This window comes from Neolamprologus brichardi, chromosome 7 (genome assembly GCF_056152115.1).
Source record: "Neolamprologus brichardi isolate AB-2024 chromosome 7, ASM5615211v1, whole genome shotgun sequence".
In the NCBI taxonomy this organism is placed as follows: Eukaryota; Metazoa; Chordata; class Actinopteri; order Cichliformes; family Cichlidae; genus Neolamprologus; species Neolamprologus brichardi.
The window spans coordinates 13,831,315-13,846,843 of record NC_142110.1 but is presented as its reverse complement, the minus strand read 5'-3'; the positions used below and the strand labels follow the sequence as shown (position 1 = coordinate 13,846,843).

At 39.5% G+C, this 15,529-nt stretch overlaps 1 protein-coding gene across 1 annotated transcript; it reads left to right on the top strand.

The window, feature by feature from the left end:
• Positions 1-220: 220 nt before the first annotated feature.
• Positions 221-15,318, top strand: stra6 (signaling receptor and transporter of retinol STRA6). The gene is made up of 18 exons (XM_006789281.3): positions 221-355; positions 3,499-3,879; positions 5,002-5,068; positions 5,834-5,916; positions 6,578-6,711; positions 7,115-7,281; positions 8,098-8,223; positions 8,879-8,949; positions 9,142-9,221; positions 9,806-9,867; positions 10,141-10,303; positions 10,476-10,551; positions 10,939-11,072; positions 11,815-11,932; positions 12,213-12,314; positions 12,407-12,570; positions 13,162-13,299; positions 14,386-15,318. The coding sequence occupies exons 2-18, from the start codon at positions 3,827-3,829 to the stop codon at positions 14,622-14,624; spliced, it is 1,977 nt and encodes a 658-aa protein (XP_006789344.2). The 5' UTR covers positions 221-355; positions 3,499-3,826; the 3' UTR covers positions 14,625-15,318.
• Positions 15,319-15,529: the final 211 nt, after the last annotated feature.

The window sequence follows — 15,529 nt, the reverse complement described above, 5'->3', positions numbered from 1 at the left end:
ATTGATTCCAATCTATAGGCACGCCCATGTGACAAACGTTTTAGCACCAATTGCCTGTAACTGTATTAATGGAAATATGCACCTATACCTACACACTAAAACTTGAACTTGGCCACATTAATCATTTCTTTATGTTTCACAACAGTTTTTTTTCTGTCTTTGCATGGAGCAGCCCTTTTATGATGCTTTCATGACAACAAGATAGAGAGTACAAAGTCCCCACTTTACACTGCAAGAGCTGTTCAGAAAAAAACTAGTTGCACTTGAGAGTTATGTTTCTGTAATTAGTGAACTTCTCCAAGGGGTGCATGAAGCCTCAGTCCCTTCTCTAAAGACAGCACCAGGTCAGCAAAAGGTAAGGTACTAATTACAGGTTTCATAGTTTTGGTGAACTTTGTGAGCTAGTCCAGAGTGGTGTTTTACTGAAGCTGCCTATAGGTCAAGGTGATGCAACCTTGTTTAAATGTGCCTGATTTCGTGCTCTTGGCAATATTGGAAATGGGTAGATTTTAAGCAATTGATGATTTTCCATGCTTATCTGGTGCTGCAGCACACCCACATGTGGTCGTTAAGTAGCTAGCAATTTAAAGATAATGAAATTAAGTTGCCACTGCAGATAGTGTAAAATACACTCACGTTATTGCTCTTCTAATCACCCTAGAAGGTGCAGGTTTAACTGCACAAAACACAAGCAAGGTTAGATTAGTCCATTGCACATGCGGAACAGTGGCACAGGTGGTTGAGTTACCTGCTGTCGCTCTCAAGCTGAAAGTGCCTTTGTTTGCAAGATCAAACTCCACTTCAAAGGCATGAAATTTCTCAGTGATGTTTGCAGGAAACCGAATCTAACCCGATCCCTGCAGCTGTCTTTCACACAAAACACGACAGTCATGTTCATCTGTGGGAAACTGATCTGATTTGCAACTACATTTTGGTTTGAACTGCGAAAAATGAAAAACATAAAAGGTGTGTGGAGTGTTTGATTATAAAGAGTTATGAAAATCACCTTCTCCACATTTAGCAGGTAATTTAAGATGCAATAAAGGTGGAGTCACCACAAAAATATATATGTATATAAACTTTTGGTGCAGTGAGTGATTGTGCTAACATCTTTTCAATGTCTGCTTTCCCAGATCTAACTAGTTTGTGAATGCCTGCCTTGTCTGTCTTTAGGATGTTGGTGTTTACATTGTTAAGAAGGGATTAGTTAATCAGTATTTCAATTGTGTTTATTTTAAACACTCATGCTTAACATAGTTTCTTCCAAAAAGGATTTAGAGCTGACTTCCTAAACCTGATACAAGTGAACTGTCTGGCTCAATCAAACTGCCTCTCTGTGATGTAACTGTTCAAAGCATTCTTTGTTCACTGACCCCTTTATTTGTCGGGCTAGTTTTACTTTGGGAGCACATTTGATTTGGTGGCTTACTAAGCTTGAGAAACCATGTTTTCTTAAGGGTGTTAGGGGGGAAATTTTGTTGAGTTTTAAGGTTGTGTGCCTTTAATCTTGGAATAATGAGACATGGAAGCAATGTTGCAGAACTGACTTAGTCTCAGCCAGCTGCAGCTGAATGCTGGAAGAGATTTCTGCAGACATGCTGCACAGAATACATACAGTGGGATCTTTTGTGTATGTGGGGCAACATAGATATACAATTTCAAGTGTTTCTGTTTTTAAAAAAAAAATTTTATTATTCAACTTGTTGCACAAAAGGAAATTAACAGGAGTTGTAACGCTGACCTCTGACCTCTGTCACACATTCCTATGCTTTTGTCATACTTAAGGTAGCCATGTAGCCAACATCTAGTTAATAAGGTTAATTAGATGGGAGCAAGGATGAGCCCAACTTCAGAGAGAATAAGCTTCTGTTGATATTCTACATTCCTTATTGAAATTAATGACAAATAAGAGAGACTGCTGTGATTATTGTTGATTATACTGCTTCTACTGAAGTACAGCAACACCACCTGAACCTGTGTTGTTGTGGTCACCTGTCATAGCAAAGCCACATTTTGATATTTTGAGTAAACCTGCTTTGTACCTGGATTAATGTTTACAGAAGAATTGTCTTGATTAGGGAGTCATGGCAACCTGCTTCCATGGGTTGAACTAGGTCATGTGAAACAGACAAAAACAAAGGTATAACCAATAAATATTATTATTTTAGGCCTTCAACCATAGACTATATTCATTCTTGATTTATTTGTTCTCATTTTTTAAAAGACCAATCAGCCACATGTTCCAAACTTGAAGGAACTGTGCAAAAGCAACCAATGCAATAACTTCTACTTATTTTTGTATCACTTGACCCATCCAAGAGTTTCAGTTTATAATGGAAAACCAAAAAGAAAAGAAGGAACTCATCACATATGAAAAGACTGAAACAGCAAATTGCCCGACATCCCTGCTTGACAAATAACTTACAGCTATTGGATAATAAATTATTAAAAGCATCAGTGATGGTTTCTGTTTGCCCAACACATCAGGTATTCAGTTATTTAGGAATAAGGGGAAGAAGGAGAAATGAAAGTCAGTCAGAAAGAAATTCATTTTTCTCGAACCTCTATCAAATAATTTTTTTAAAAAAAATATTAATAATGTGATAATTTAACTATGTGCAGTGGTAACTGAATTTAAAGATATGTGAAAGGCAATTAATATTTATAATCTGAACTTTACTGTCCATTGTACATCCATACAATAAACCCTTTTTTGTATATTATTCATCAGTCAAAGACACCATTGGTATGTTAAAAAAGCTCAGATGAAATTTCTTTCCTCTGGGCACATTGACAGTAACTCATTCACCATCACATATATACTTGCATAAACACATTTCCTCCTTTCTCATTATGTTTTGTGATCCTTATCAGGACGACTTGCAGCACTGTTTGGACATAACTTTCAAATATTTTAAAATAACTTGATATCAGTATGGAGGCTAAAGATGCACATATCTGGTTAAGAAACTTGTCGTCACATAAATATGTACTAGGACATGCTATCTTAAATTATGTGCAGAAGACAAAGTACTGAGGTAAATCAACCCCTCCTTGATCCTTATCATGCTGAAGGTGTAGAGTTATGCGAGGTGATGTGAGGATACACCTTAGTGACTGTATTGAAACCCTTCCATTCTGCTTTGCTTGTTCCATGTTGCAATGGTGGGTTTCCTGGATTTAGTTTGGGTAACCTTTAGCAAATGCACCTGAACCATGACTGAAAGGAAAAACACCTGAATTTCCATGTTATCAACGTGGAACTCTGATTGCTCCGATAGAAAAGGCTCATAGCTCCCAGCTACCCACATAGTCCCAGCTGGAGTTTTATAACTCTGCACACCTGACCACTGCAGCCACCGGCCACAGGTCCAATAACACAACTCCAAAAGTAGATGTAATCCCTGTAAGCCACAGGTGGCCTTACAGATTGGCTACCCAGATCTCCACATTTTTCCCTTCTTTCACACCCTGCCCCCCTCTCGCTCTCTTCCCCAGGCTCTTGGTGCGGTGGTAACCCTGAGCTGAAATAGGGCCTTTGGAAGGTAGAGGCAACGCGCTGCAGCCAGGACCTGTCACATTACTCTCAGCTCCACAGTGCGACCAGGTCACCTGAATGCAGTGAAGGAGGGTAGCAGAGTCTGAGTGCAAGTAGACCAAACACAGGGAAACAAGGACACTTGCAGCAGCAACTGAGTCCAGCGTGGGATTTGGAAGACACTTTTGCCTTGGAGACAAGGTGATCACAGCTGTGTGCCACTTTGTGGTTAAAAGAACTCCAGATCTTTTGTAAGACGTGGGACTCTTTTGATAAAGAGAAGTCGCAATGGACTATGACTACCCAGAATTGGATCCACTGCCATCCAAAATTGAACCAGAGTAAGTAAAGTCTTAAGTTGAATTCTTTCAAGTTAATGCTATTTTACTTTTAATGCTTTTAAATCTTTGCTTAAAATTAGTCTGCACTTTGTTTGATGTTTATTAGTAGTTCTTAAAACTTTCTCTGAGGGTGAACAATGTCTCTGTGAGATTCTCCTCTCATTGAGATATTAGGTGACACTTGGCACACTTCTGCAGTGCTAGCGCCAGCGTCAGTGTGTGGTCTTCTTTCAGTTCTTATTATTTATCATGTCGAGGCTGTATCCTTTTCATCTTTTGAGGTTGTAGGTTGTCCTTGAAATGCCTGTGGAACTTATTGGAAAAAAGTTAGACTTTTTAAACATTTGTCTGTATATTTCACACCCAAAATGTTACCAAGTTGCACTTTATATGATACCGCTTAAAGATCCATGACGTATCCCACAGTGAAGCTTTTTCCTCTTAGCTCCTTTTGTCCAAATTGCTTTTCTATGTTGTTAAAATCCATTATGTTTTCACTGGTACAGGGTAGTTAATAAAAGAAATGATGCCTCCAGATGAACAACATGAATGAAGTATGGTGGACGAAGCTGCCATGTTTAGCTAAAAAGCCATTTTGCTGTTGTAAAAAAATAATACTGTATTGAGTTGTAGCTAGTCTTGGGCCTCTAATATAGCTCCCTGTCAGTTTATGAAGCACCACTGAGAGCTGGCTATAATTAAATTTTTCCACATTGTTATAAAATAGCAAGTTAGGAATTCACAGATTGTTTAGAAAGGTAGGAAATATTGAAACATCTATTCTGGAAGCTGCCATCTTTATGCTCACAGATGATAAAGTAAGTGGTTGATGTGTGAGGCCTTCTCTGAATTGTAATTACAACCCCATGACCAGGCATTCCTGCTCTTCTAGAGCACAGGAACATGAACATAGGCATTTGTTGTTTCCCTGTCACGCCGATACCAATCCGTTTAACATGCAAATCTCTGCTGCGGGATTTCAGCTGCAGAGTTTCCAACCACAAATGGCTCTGATAGGGAAAGTGTGAAAAGGTTAATGAGGTATACTGAAGGTCAGCGCAGTGACTCAAAAGCCTTCAGTTATATTTTACTCACGTGACTGTTTTGCTCCATTTGTTTTAGAGTAATCCCTCCCTGTGACCCTACTGCTGACGACAGGCTCTATCATATATGCATCACTGTGATATCTGTAAGTCCGCAGTCTTCTTGGATTAATATGACACCACATTAAACTGTCCCGTATATTACATCCTGTCAGGCGTGTAATGATGTGCCACACTGAGACATCAAGGTTTGCGTTTCTTTCGTTTCTAATTGCATTCAAGTTTTAAAAATGTACAAAAATGTTGGTTTGAATGAAGTTTTGCGAACCCTTTGGCAATGATCCCAGGAACAAATAATCCTGTTATGTGATCACAAGCGTGATCCATATTAGAAAATTGTTTTTGCCCAATGTTTTGCTGCTTATTAAACGCTGCACTTACAGGAATAATAAAAAGAAAGCTATTTGTAGCCCACATTCTGACTAAACTGAGATATAATTTTTCAAATTTAGAAGTTGTTAAGCACTACATTACAAAACATTTGTATAATCACTGAACACAGATTTGCCATTTTAGGTTTAATGATAAGTACATTTGTGTTTTCATGATGAAGTTCCTTCATTAACTGATTATGGAGGGTCTTTGTAGTTGGTCCAGACTTATAGTCTAGCTTTTTTTCCCCCCATTTCTGCTTTCTAAATGTGTCTCAGGTCATGACAGGTCATTGAACTTCATTCAAGCAACATTCTTGGGGAGCATTAGTCAGACGCTGGTGTTTGGCCTTTTGTATCACAGACACCCCATCATTTTTCCCTTTTTTTTTTTTTTTGCCTGATGCAGAGTGAAGCATAAGCTGCATAGTGGGCTGTAGTGAGCTATGGTGGGCTAACTGGGGTCTATTCTCCTTTTAGCTTGTTGTCATGCTGATTCTGGCAGTGTTGGCAAGGCGCATGAAGGTCGGCGACAGACAGAAAGGACTCCCAGGTTTACTCAGGTGAGCCTCCCTTTACTTTATCTTACAGTTTCACAGGTGAAATGGAAAATCCAGTTTTTACAGACGCACCCTGTACCCTACTATTACTCTCACCCAGATTTTCAGTCTACCTGTCTACTGGCTTCCATCTATTTAACAGTGACATGAAGCTTTATGTGCAGAAGCTATAGCAGAATCTATTGTAGGGATAATTTGGCATTTGAGGTGAGTTTTAAATGTAGCAGGTGCTAATTGTGTTTATTAGCTTTGGGTAAGACCTTAAATCAATTGGAAACATGGTTTAGTTTGTTTGTCACCTTATTTATTAATTAAATCTCAAGTCAAGATGACATTCAATTATCCCCCATTTCTGCTGTTCATTGGTCAGTGACTAAAACTATGGCAAAAACCTGAACTGGATTCAGGTGAGAACATTCAAGTGATCTGTTTGAAACTTTAGGTTAAAACTTTAAAAATCAAAGCTTTATTTTCATGCTACATGAATTAGAAAATTCTCTGTCTCTATCTTCTCTAACTGAGCTGGCATTTTTTAAAGTTTTCTAGTGAAAACTTAAAAATGTTCCTTTTAAGTTTCATCATTTCTCACTTGATCAGTAACTGTTTTATCCAAATGTGAGGAGGATGTCAAGTGAGCTCTAAATACCTGCTGCTTTATTCACAGTCCGGTGAACTTCCTGGACCATACGCAGCACAAGGGCTTGGCAGTGGCTGTGTTTGGAGTGCTCTTGTGCAAACTGTGGGGCCTGCTCATATCGCCAAACCCTCTCCCCTTCACAACAGACACCGCTAACAAACGTGAGGTCGTCTTGATCATTCCAGCAAACATTTGCTTGTCCCATAACTTTGTGAGTTATCTTAGCAGTTAAAACCAATAGGTAGACGTGTCTCCATACACAAAAATAGTGTTAAATGTCTGCCTTACATAACTGGATTATTTTGCTCCTATGTTATTTTAAACTCTGGAGTTTGATTGTAAGCTTGGCAAGAAGCTTTGTGTCTGAAATTACATAACAAAGGACAGCAGGCAGCTGGTCCCCTGCAACGTTACACAATCCCTAAACAGTAGAGGGTTCAGCAGAGTAAGAAATGCAGCCTAAATCAACTATAGTTTCAGCAAGAGTTTTGGTCTGTGGTATGGTACAATAAGAGTTGTAACTCCTTCAAACTTGGTCTTCTCACATTTCTGTTGTATTTGCAGAGAACTGGGTGATTCTGGGAGTCTTCTTTTACCCCGCACTATACTACCCTCTCCTGGCATGTGGCACTTTACATAATAAAGTTGGCTATGTACTCGGTAGCCTCTTGTCTTGGACACACTTTGGTGTTCTGGTCTGGCAGATAATTGACTGCCCAAAAACACCAGTGGTAAGCACAGATCACTTTCATTGTCATAATTAGCTCCAGTTCATTTATAAGTGGTTTATTTTGTTACAATGAATCTGCTCCAGGATTGAGTCACTTTCTTTGTTGTCTGTCATCTGTCTCAATATAAAGGGTCATTTCAAAAACAAAGCTGGTTTGTTCTTGTCTGGAAACACACTGACTACCAAACAAAGCTGGTCTGTAGTATCTACAAAAGATGGGATTTCAATAGATGAATATTGGGGATTTGAGATAGATCCATGGATACAAGGTTGGGATTTTTAAAAGCTTACCCAATCCCAAATCTTGTGCCACGTCCAAGTTGTTAAGGTTTTCAGACCTATGAATGCCTGTGACTCAAAACAATTAGTTCCACAGTCCGCTGGTCTTAATCAAGAGGCTTTGTCACACTTAATCACTTTAGTGTGTCTCAGTAATATGTCACATCCAGAGTACACTGTGTGTGATGGCCTTCTTTAAAAAATATATTAGTGAGGTTTTGAGCTAAATCACATAAAAACAATAGAGTAAAATGCACAGAATTACATATTTAGTAAGAAAATCTGTCCACGTTTAGTTCATAGCCAGCTACTTTTCAAAATACATTTCAGTTGTCAAGTTAGATACGAGATGTGCGGTCAGTGGAGGTTTCAGATGTTTGTGTGGCAGGTGAGAATTGATTTGGCCAGAGTACAGACTTTCACCACAACAAACATGAATAGCTATTTTTGTTAAATGTATTCCCAGCGCTTAATCCCCAAACTCCTAAATCAAGTCTCTAAGTGATTTAAAATCTTTTTCTTTTTTACCTCTTTGCAGATACACAAACACTACTCTCTTTTCTCCAGCCTGCCCCAGATTGCTTGCTTGGCATTCCTTAGCTTTCAGTATCCCCTTCTTCTGTTCAAGGGCTTAAAGGGCACTGAAAAGAACAATGCTACAGAGGTGAGTATTGATCTGGGAGCAGTTTTTCTGACTTCATTGAGTCATTTTTGTTGAACAGCTCTTATGTCACTAATTGTTTGGGCTTCTTGCATAACATGCTTGAAACAATTGTATGTATTAATAGTCTACATTTCTGTGAACCTGACCTTTAACAAAAAACTCGCAGACTCGCATTTCCTTTGAATCTGTGGACATGAAAAGCCTGTATAAGCTGCCTTGTAATCTACAGGCTTATTATGCTTATACAGTCTAGGCTGAGGGGAAACGTGAAGTCCGACACGGCACATCTGTGACCTAATCATTTTAAGTAGATTTGAGGTAATTGGTTTGCGTTATGTTCTTGATCGGTTTATGAAAAGGTTACCTTGTTTTTGCAATGACGAGACACAATGCTGTGTTTATTTGATGCTAATCTTGGCATGGTGTGACAAAACTGGATGTCGGGATCGGCCGGTGTATGAGTCACACCCCCAATGTCCGGCACCATGAACCTAATTGCAAGGAGGCTTTTTTTTTTCATACTTTAGCAAATACATTTACATGTAGATAGAACTTAAAGACACAGATGTCCAAAGGTGTTTAGGTACATTAAAGCCTGACTCAATAATTTATGTCTCCCCAAATTTGGTTACTTATATGATTGCTCTTCTTTTAGGATCTGAGCAGCAGCTACTATAGAGACTATGTCAAGAAAATGCTCAATAAGAAAAAGTCTACCAAAATCAGGTGAGAATTGTTGCCTCTTATCAAAAACATTGATTTGCTGTGCTGTTACATAGCCATCTCTGTGTTCCTACAGTTCGAATGTAGTGAAGTAAACAGTTTGTTTCAGCATAGCAGAGAGAGGCTGAGGTTTAAAACGCTGTTTACAATTTAAATTTTTAATTTAACTTTCTTTTTTTTCACCTTTCGCTTCAGCACGTCGAGCACAGACAAGCCCAAACTCCCCCAAAGAATAACCGATGCTGTGAAATCTTACATCTATACACCAGAGGATGGTAAATATATTTGTCTGGGACCTGCTTAATACCATGTCATGCACATATTAGGCGTTAAAACTGGTCAAACTCTTCTTGGAATAATTATTGAATTGGTCATTTATACAGAAGGTGGTCATGTGAAGCAACTGCATGAATACACAATGTGTGCAGTACAAATATGCTTAGATCTGATTTGGAAAAGCAATATGTAATCCTGTTAATTTAATATTTCTACACCGGGGTCGATCGTGGCTCAAGAGTTGGGAGTTCGTCTTGTAACCGGAAGGTTGCCGGTTCGAGCCCCGGCTCGGACAGTCTCGGTTGTTGTGTCCTTGGGCAAGACACTTCACCTACCGCCTACTGGTGTTGGCCAGAAGGGCCGATGGCGCGATATGGCAGCCTCGCTTCTGTCAGTCTGCCCCAGGGCAGCTGTGGCTACAACTGTAGCTTGCCTCCACCAGTGTGTGAATGTGTGTGTGAATGTGTGTGTGAATGGGTGGATGACTGGGTGTGTAAAGCACTTTGGGGTCCCTAGGCGGGACTAGTAAAGGCGCTATACAAATACAGGCCATTTACCATTTACCTTTACTGTTTTCATGCAGCTTTCCGTTTTCCGCTGAAGCTGGCTATATCTGGTGTTGTGTCTTTCATAACCCTGTATCAGGTAACTACCACAGCTACTATTAAACACAATAATCCCTGTATATTTCATAAATGTTAACAAAACACACAAGGAGAGACGTAATTGCATGGCTTGGTGTAGAAAGAGAGAACAGAATCTCTCAAACGGTCTTATCCTAACTCAAGAACTTCAGCCAAGCTCCGAATATTATCATGATGTGTTTCATTTTATTTCCACATCCATAAAAGTTATTGCATTAGCATTCAAGAGTAGCTTCACTGGCTATTAATGAATGTCCTTTTTTTCCCCTCTTAGATGGGTCTTCTGCTGATCTCAGCAGTCGTGCCGTCTCTCCAGACTGCTCGTTTGGGAGTCAATGAAGATGTTGCAAACCTTTTAGCTGGTTTCAGAATCATACTGTCTCCAGACAAACATGAAGTGGTTCGGATAGTGGTTTATTACATGTGGTGTGTAGAGGGTAAGTGACACAAGACAACAAGAGAAGCCATTTAGAAATATGAGAGATGCACACGTACATAACGCTATGCCCTTTTTTTTTGATGCATTTATTTTGTACAATTTTACTGTTCAAGATTGACATCGTTCCACATTAAAAAAAACCTGAATGTCATGTGCCAATGTTTCTGCAGTGTGTTATATTTCAGCAATGACCCTGTCTGGATTGGTCAACCTGGCTATGCTCATGCGATCTATGGTTCTGCATCGGTAGGTTGTCTGTGATTGCACTTTTTCACTTTTTTGTTGTTGTTATGAATTGAATTTCCTTTGCATTCTGGCTACTTCATTATAATGCCATGGTTATTATAACATAATAGAGTACTAATCGTGCAGACAGGGAAGCATTTAGTCTGTGTTAACTGCTGCTGCAATTGAAAATGGCTATTAAGAAGAAAAATGAAATACTGTGCCATTACCAGAAATGGCATCGCATTAAAATAAATGGATTTCCGAGTCAAGTATTGAATTGAGTATTCAGTCTATCCCTTGCTAAATTGCTTCTTCAATTTACTATGTGATTTATACAGTTGGGGCTGAACTAGTTTATGTATCCCATAGTGTCGCATTGTTTTAATTGTGTTTTACATTCCGTAGGTCAAATCTGAAAGGGCTGTACAGAGGCGATAGCTATAATGTTTACAACTGCCAGAGAAATATCAGAGCTTCCCGGCCTGCACTCGTCTGCTGGATGGGATACACCAGCTTTACAGCAGCTCACATCTGCATTGGTACAGTTACTCGGAAAGATTGTTATTATTTAGATTGTCTATATATTGTTTCTACTTTAAATAAAACAAGTTAGAGACAAAACTTTGATGAATTTTCTGTATGTAAATCCATATTCAGGGAAGAGTTCAGCATGCCTGCTCATAGTTTTCTGTTGACTGTTCTAATTAGGGGTCAGCACAGTAGATCACTGATCATCTGTTCTTCATCTGTTCATCACAGAAATGCCCTGGATGTCCTCTCTCGCCACATACATTAACTGCTCCTTTGGCCTTTCCTTTTCCTCTTCCTTTGCTGCTCATTTTCACAATCCTTCCCTCAGTATACTCAGTATCTCTCCACCACACACATCCGCATCAACTCCCCAAACCTCTTTCACTTTTCTGTGAACTCTCCAATCTTACCTGTCCCTATAATTTATTTTTTCCAAGTCCTGATTATCCTTTTTCACTCCAAACACAAACCTCAGCAATTTTTAACAACATCTTTACATTCTGTTTTTGACATAACTGTGCTCACTACCAATTCTTGTATATCCAGTTTCCAAATTCTGTTAGATATTTGTATTATTTCTGTTCATGCTCCTTAAATATTGCCTAAAAGCAATTCTTTCAATCGACCAGCTCGGGCAGAGACATATCAGAGTATTCGAGCCTTCTACAGTGGGGTGACCACTGTAGATCTGTTGGATGCTGGATAGTGTCTAAGTGCTAAGACTGTAAAGCTCTGATCTCTCCCCCGCAGGCATGATCATCCAGACCATGGTGTTCTTCCTCTGCCTTCTGATTGCAGTCTTCCTTGTTATCATACCTGTCCTCCACAGACAGAATCTGATTCTCTTTCAGGTCCTGTGGAGCATGTGGTGAGTGATATAATTCTTGGTGTCTCTCAGCTTTCAGTTTTAGCTTATTTTAAGGTTGTGACCTTGTAAAAAAAATAAATAAAAAAAGATACAAACACAAGTTGTCGTAAATCCAGACCTGAGAGTATTTGTGCAGTGGTGCTGCTAGGTTTGAAATTTGACACCTGGAGCGTTTTTCAATCAACAACATTCTCTGTGTATGTTGTACAATTTCCTGCCAGCTACAAATGTTTTTTGCGCTTTAATCACTGCTCCTTCTATGTGGGTTTTACCTTTTCAGGCCTTTCTGGCTCATGCTTCTCCTGGTTGTGTTGATTCAACATATCACCGCCAGGTTTTGCTTCATCAAAAAGACAGGAGGCACACGAGATCTGGACAACAGGTGATTTACTGCATTTTCTACCGTACATTTTCCTGTACTTACATAATTTTACTGCCTGATTTTGATTTGATGCATTCTAATTGATCTCACAGGGGTAATCTGTTCCTGCTGACATACCTGATGTTTCCTGTTAACGTTTTGATCGGGGTGATACTGGGAATCTGGCGCATGATCATCACAGCCCTGTTCAACATTGTCCACATGGGACGTATGGATATCAGTCTTCTTAACCGCAATGTGGAGGCTTTTGACCCAGGTGAGCGAGATAACTGATGTGTATGCAGGTTAGAAGCAGTATAGTGTCCATTTCTGTAATAGTGAACATGCGGTCATTATTAGAAGGATTATAGGTTGGCTAAAAAACACTTTCTTTATCAATTATTGGCACTTTTAGCATCCATCTATTGCTTAAAGATAGCTAATAAATATTTAATAGTTCCCATTTTTTTCTCTTTGGACTCAGAAACAGGACGTTAACATATTAATAGGTAATAGCAACACGCTTTTATGTTTGTGGAAGCATTGTGGAAGCAATTTTCTATGAGAAAAAGCACTTCTTCTGATCCCACTTAGAGGTTAGAAATTTGCATCCTGTCCACTTTACCCTCCTGCCAGCTCACTGCAGCTCATATGATATCTGTATTCTGTGCAGGGCAGGGACTCTAATTGCATGGAAATGTCTGCAGATTTGCTGTCAGAAAAAGCAGGTGGTTAAAAAAAGAGAGAGAAAGTGTGATTGTATGGTCATTATGTGTGATTGCCTCAAAGCCAACATGGGGCGCAGTCCTGTGTGTTTATTGCTTTTGCCCAGTCAGAATGATTCACCCCTCCCTACGTCTGCCTGCAGCCTACCGCTGCTATGCTCATTATCTGAAGATCGAGGTGAGCCAGTCTCACCCTGTGATGAAGGCCTTCTGTGGGATGCTGCTGCAGTCTGTGGGCCAGGACACCAAAGCTGGACAGAGGTCACGAGATGCTGAAGAAGGTCTGTAGCACAAAACTCAATCCACACCACAGACTGTTCTCCATTTGTGGACAAAAAAAAGCACATTGTGGTGTTTTTTTTTTTAATGGCACAGAAGAGTGACCATTGCACACAGGTAGTCTTTGTTAATAGGATCAGCCCATTGTTTCAGTTGTTTCATGACATTAAGAAATTTTCTCCAGATTATTCTTAAAGCTCAAAATCAGCTTAATACCTGTATTAAAAGTGCTGTAGCATCTTTAATTTCTCTGGGGTGTTTAGAATTTAATAGCAGGTCACTGTAACACATAATCAGATCATCTGACTTTGCTGCACGTACAGTGAAAATGAAGGCAGCTCTGATTTAATATGCTAAGAGCAAATTGAGTCTCAGAGCAGAATAGCTTGGAGTCCGGCTGCCTGTCCTAATCATATCAGTCATAAACGAATAAACTGTCGTTATGACTCTGCATCCTGTAATATAGGTGCTATATTGTATCTTTTATATTAACAACTTGCGTTAATCCAAAGTGTGAACGGGTGCTTTAGGGTGGACCGCAGATCTGCAGCAACGCCACTGACACACAAAGGAAGAGACTGATGGTCGCTCACGTATCATGACAGCAGGACATGCATTACACTGACAAATTAACAAGAAAATCCGCCAGGATTCAGCGGTTGTTGTGGAATTTAGACACAGCTGAGTCCAATTAGAAACGTGCCATGGAGATGTTGCTTGTTTGCATCTAGAAAACAATGTATTATCTGGAATAATCTATTGTATTACAGTGATTACTTCTCCAGTAGCTGATTACACAGATGAGCTACGCTAATTGCCTGTTACATATTCATTCAGCCCAAGGGGCTTTGGCTTTCAGCGTGTTAATGGAAAGCCCAGTATGCTCCCACCATGCTTAGAGGATTAAAATATGATTGCTTTCTATTATTACTCTATCTGCTGTATATAGGATGTCTTTTGGGAGGCCCACAAGTCACCCTTTTCCAATTTCAGTTTAAAATAGAAAAAGGGTTATCCTTACATGTCATTACATAGGACTTATAGATGTCATACCTTTTGGTGCAATCATGATATCTGAACGTCCTCAGGGATCCAGCTCGTCCAGCAGGATAAGAAACAGAATAAAGTGTCCATTGCCAAGAGAGCCCGCAGGCACTGGCAGCTCCTCTACACCCTGGTCAACAACCCCTCCCTTGTGGGCACCAGGAAGCACTTCCAGCGTCAGACCACAGACAGCTTTCTGAATGGAAGCCTGAACCGCAGCACCAGGGAGGAGAGCAAAAAGGAGGCTACGACCAAGGAGGCAGAAGACGCTGCCAGCAACTAATCAAGAATGCAATACTGATTATGTACTGGGTGCAGAGTCTCTTCCGGTTTGGGTCTGCGTTTTTACTATTTGTCTGCATTTGGTGAAATACATGCATTATAGCTCAGTGCCTAGTGTAAAGATATTCACCAAGTCTTTCCTAAACGTCTGGAGATTCGGAGTCCCTCCTGTGCTTTTCATGTTCTCCTGTCTGTGAGGACCTCAGTCTCCAGTCTGATGGGAATGCTTGTGTGGCACTGATCACCTAGTAAACACACTTAAAAATAATAATTTTCTAAACATGTATGTGCTTATTTTGGGATAGAACTCATTTGCACTAATAGCCTTTAATCATGTATTATTTTCAGCATTCAATGCAGATAATGTAAAATGATGGTCATCCAACTAAAAACATGGATGCACAAGCCAATGAATCATCTCTTTGAATGGGAGTTCATATATAGAGTGACAGAGAAGGGCAGAAAGACAGAACATCTGACTATTTATGAATATAAATAATGAACCATTGTCATACTGTGGCCAATAAATTCTCTTTTCCCCCCATCTTTAGGCTATACACATTGTGTGACTGATATTAACCTGTGGAATAAACTGTATATTTATTCTGTTTTAATTTGTAGACTTTTAAGTCAAAAACATCTTACTGTTTCCAGTATTTCCAGTTCTTGTCAAATAAACATCTTCTTGTTTCAAATGTTCCGTGATATTTCACTATTTGTCTGCGCATTTAAGCCTGCCAACTTTTAAATGAAAATATACACATCCGATTGTTTTTTCCCTGATAACTGTGAAAATAAAATGAAAAATACAGTTTTCTCCTGTTTTTTGTTTTTTTTTAAATCACTCTGATGGGAAATTTTGTTAAGCTATTGCTCAACTAATATATGCATGAGTGCACTTGCAAC

Excerpts from the sequence above, each read along its gene's own strand:
- stra6 (XM_006789281.3), top strand. The coding sequence starts at position 3,827 with ATGGACTATGACTACCCAGAATTGGATCCACTGCCATCCAAAATTGAA. Across the intron at positions 10,552-10,938 it reads CGATCTATGGTTCTGCATCG|GTCAAATCTGAAAGGGCTGT; the intron begins GTAGGTTGTCTG and ends TACATTCCGTAG. Across the intron at positions 13,300-14,385 it reads GTCACGAGATGCTGAAGAAG|GGATCCAGCTCGTCCAGCAG; the intron begins GTCTGTAGCACA and ends GAACGTCCTCAG.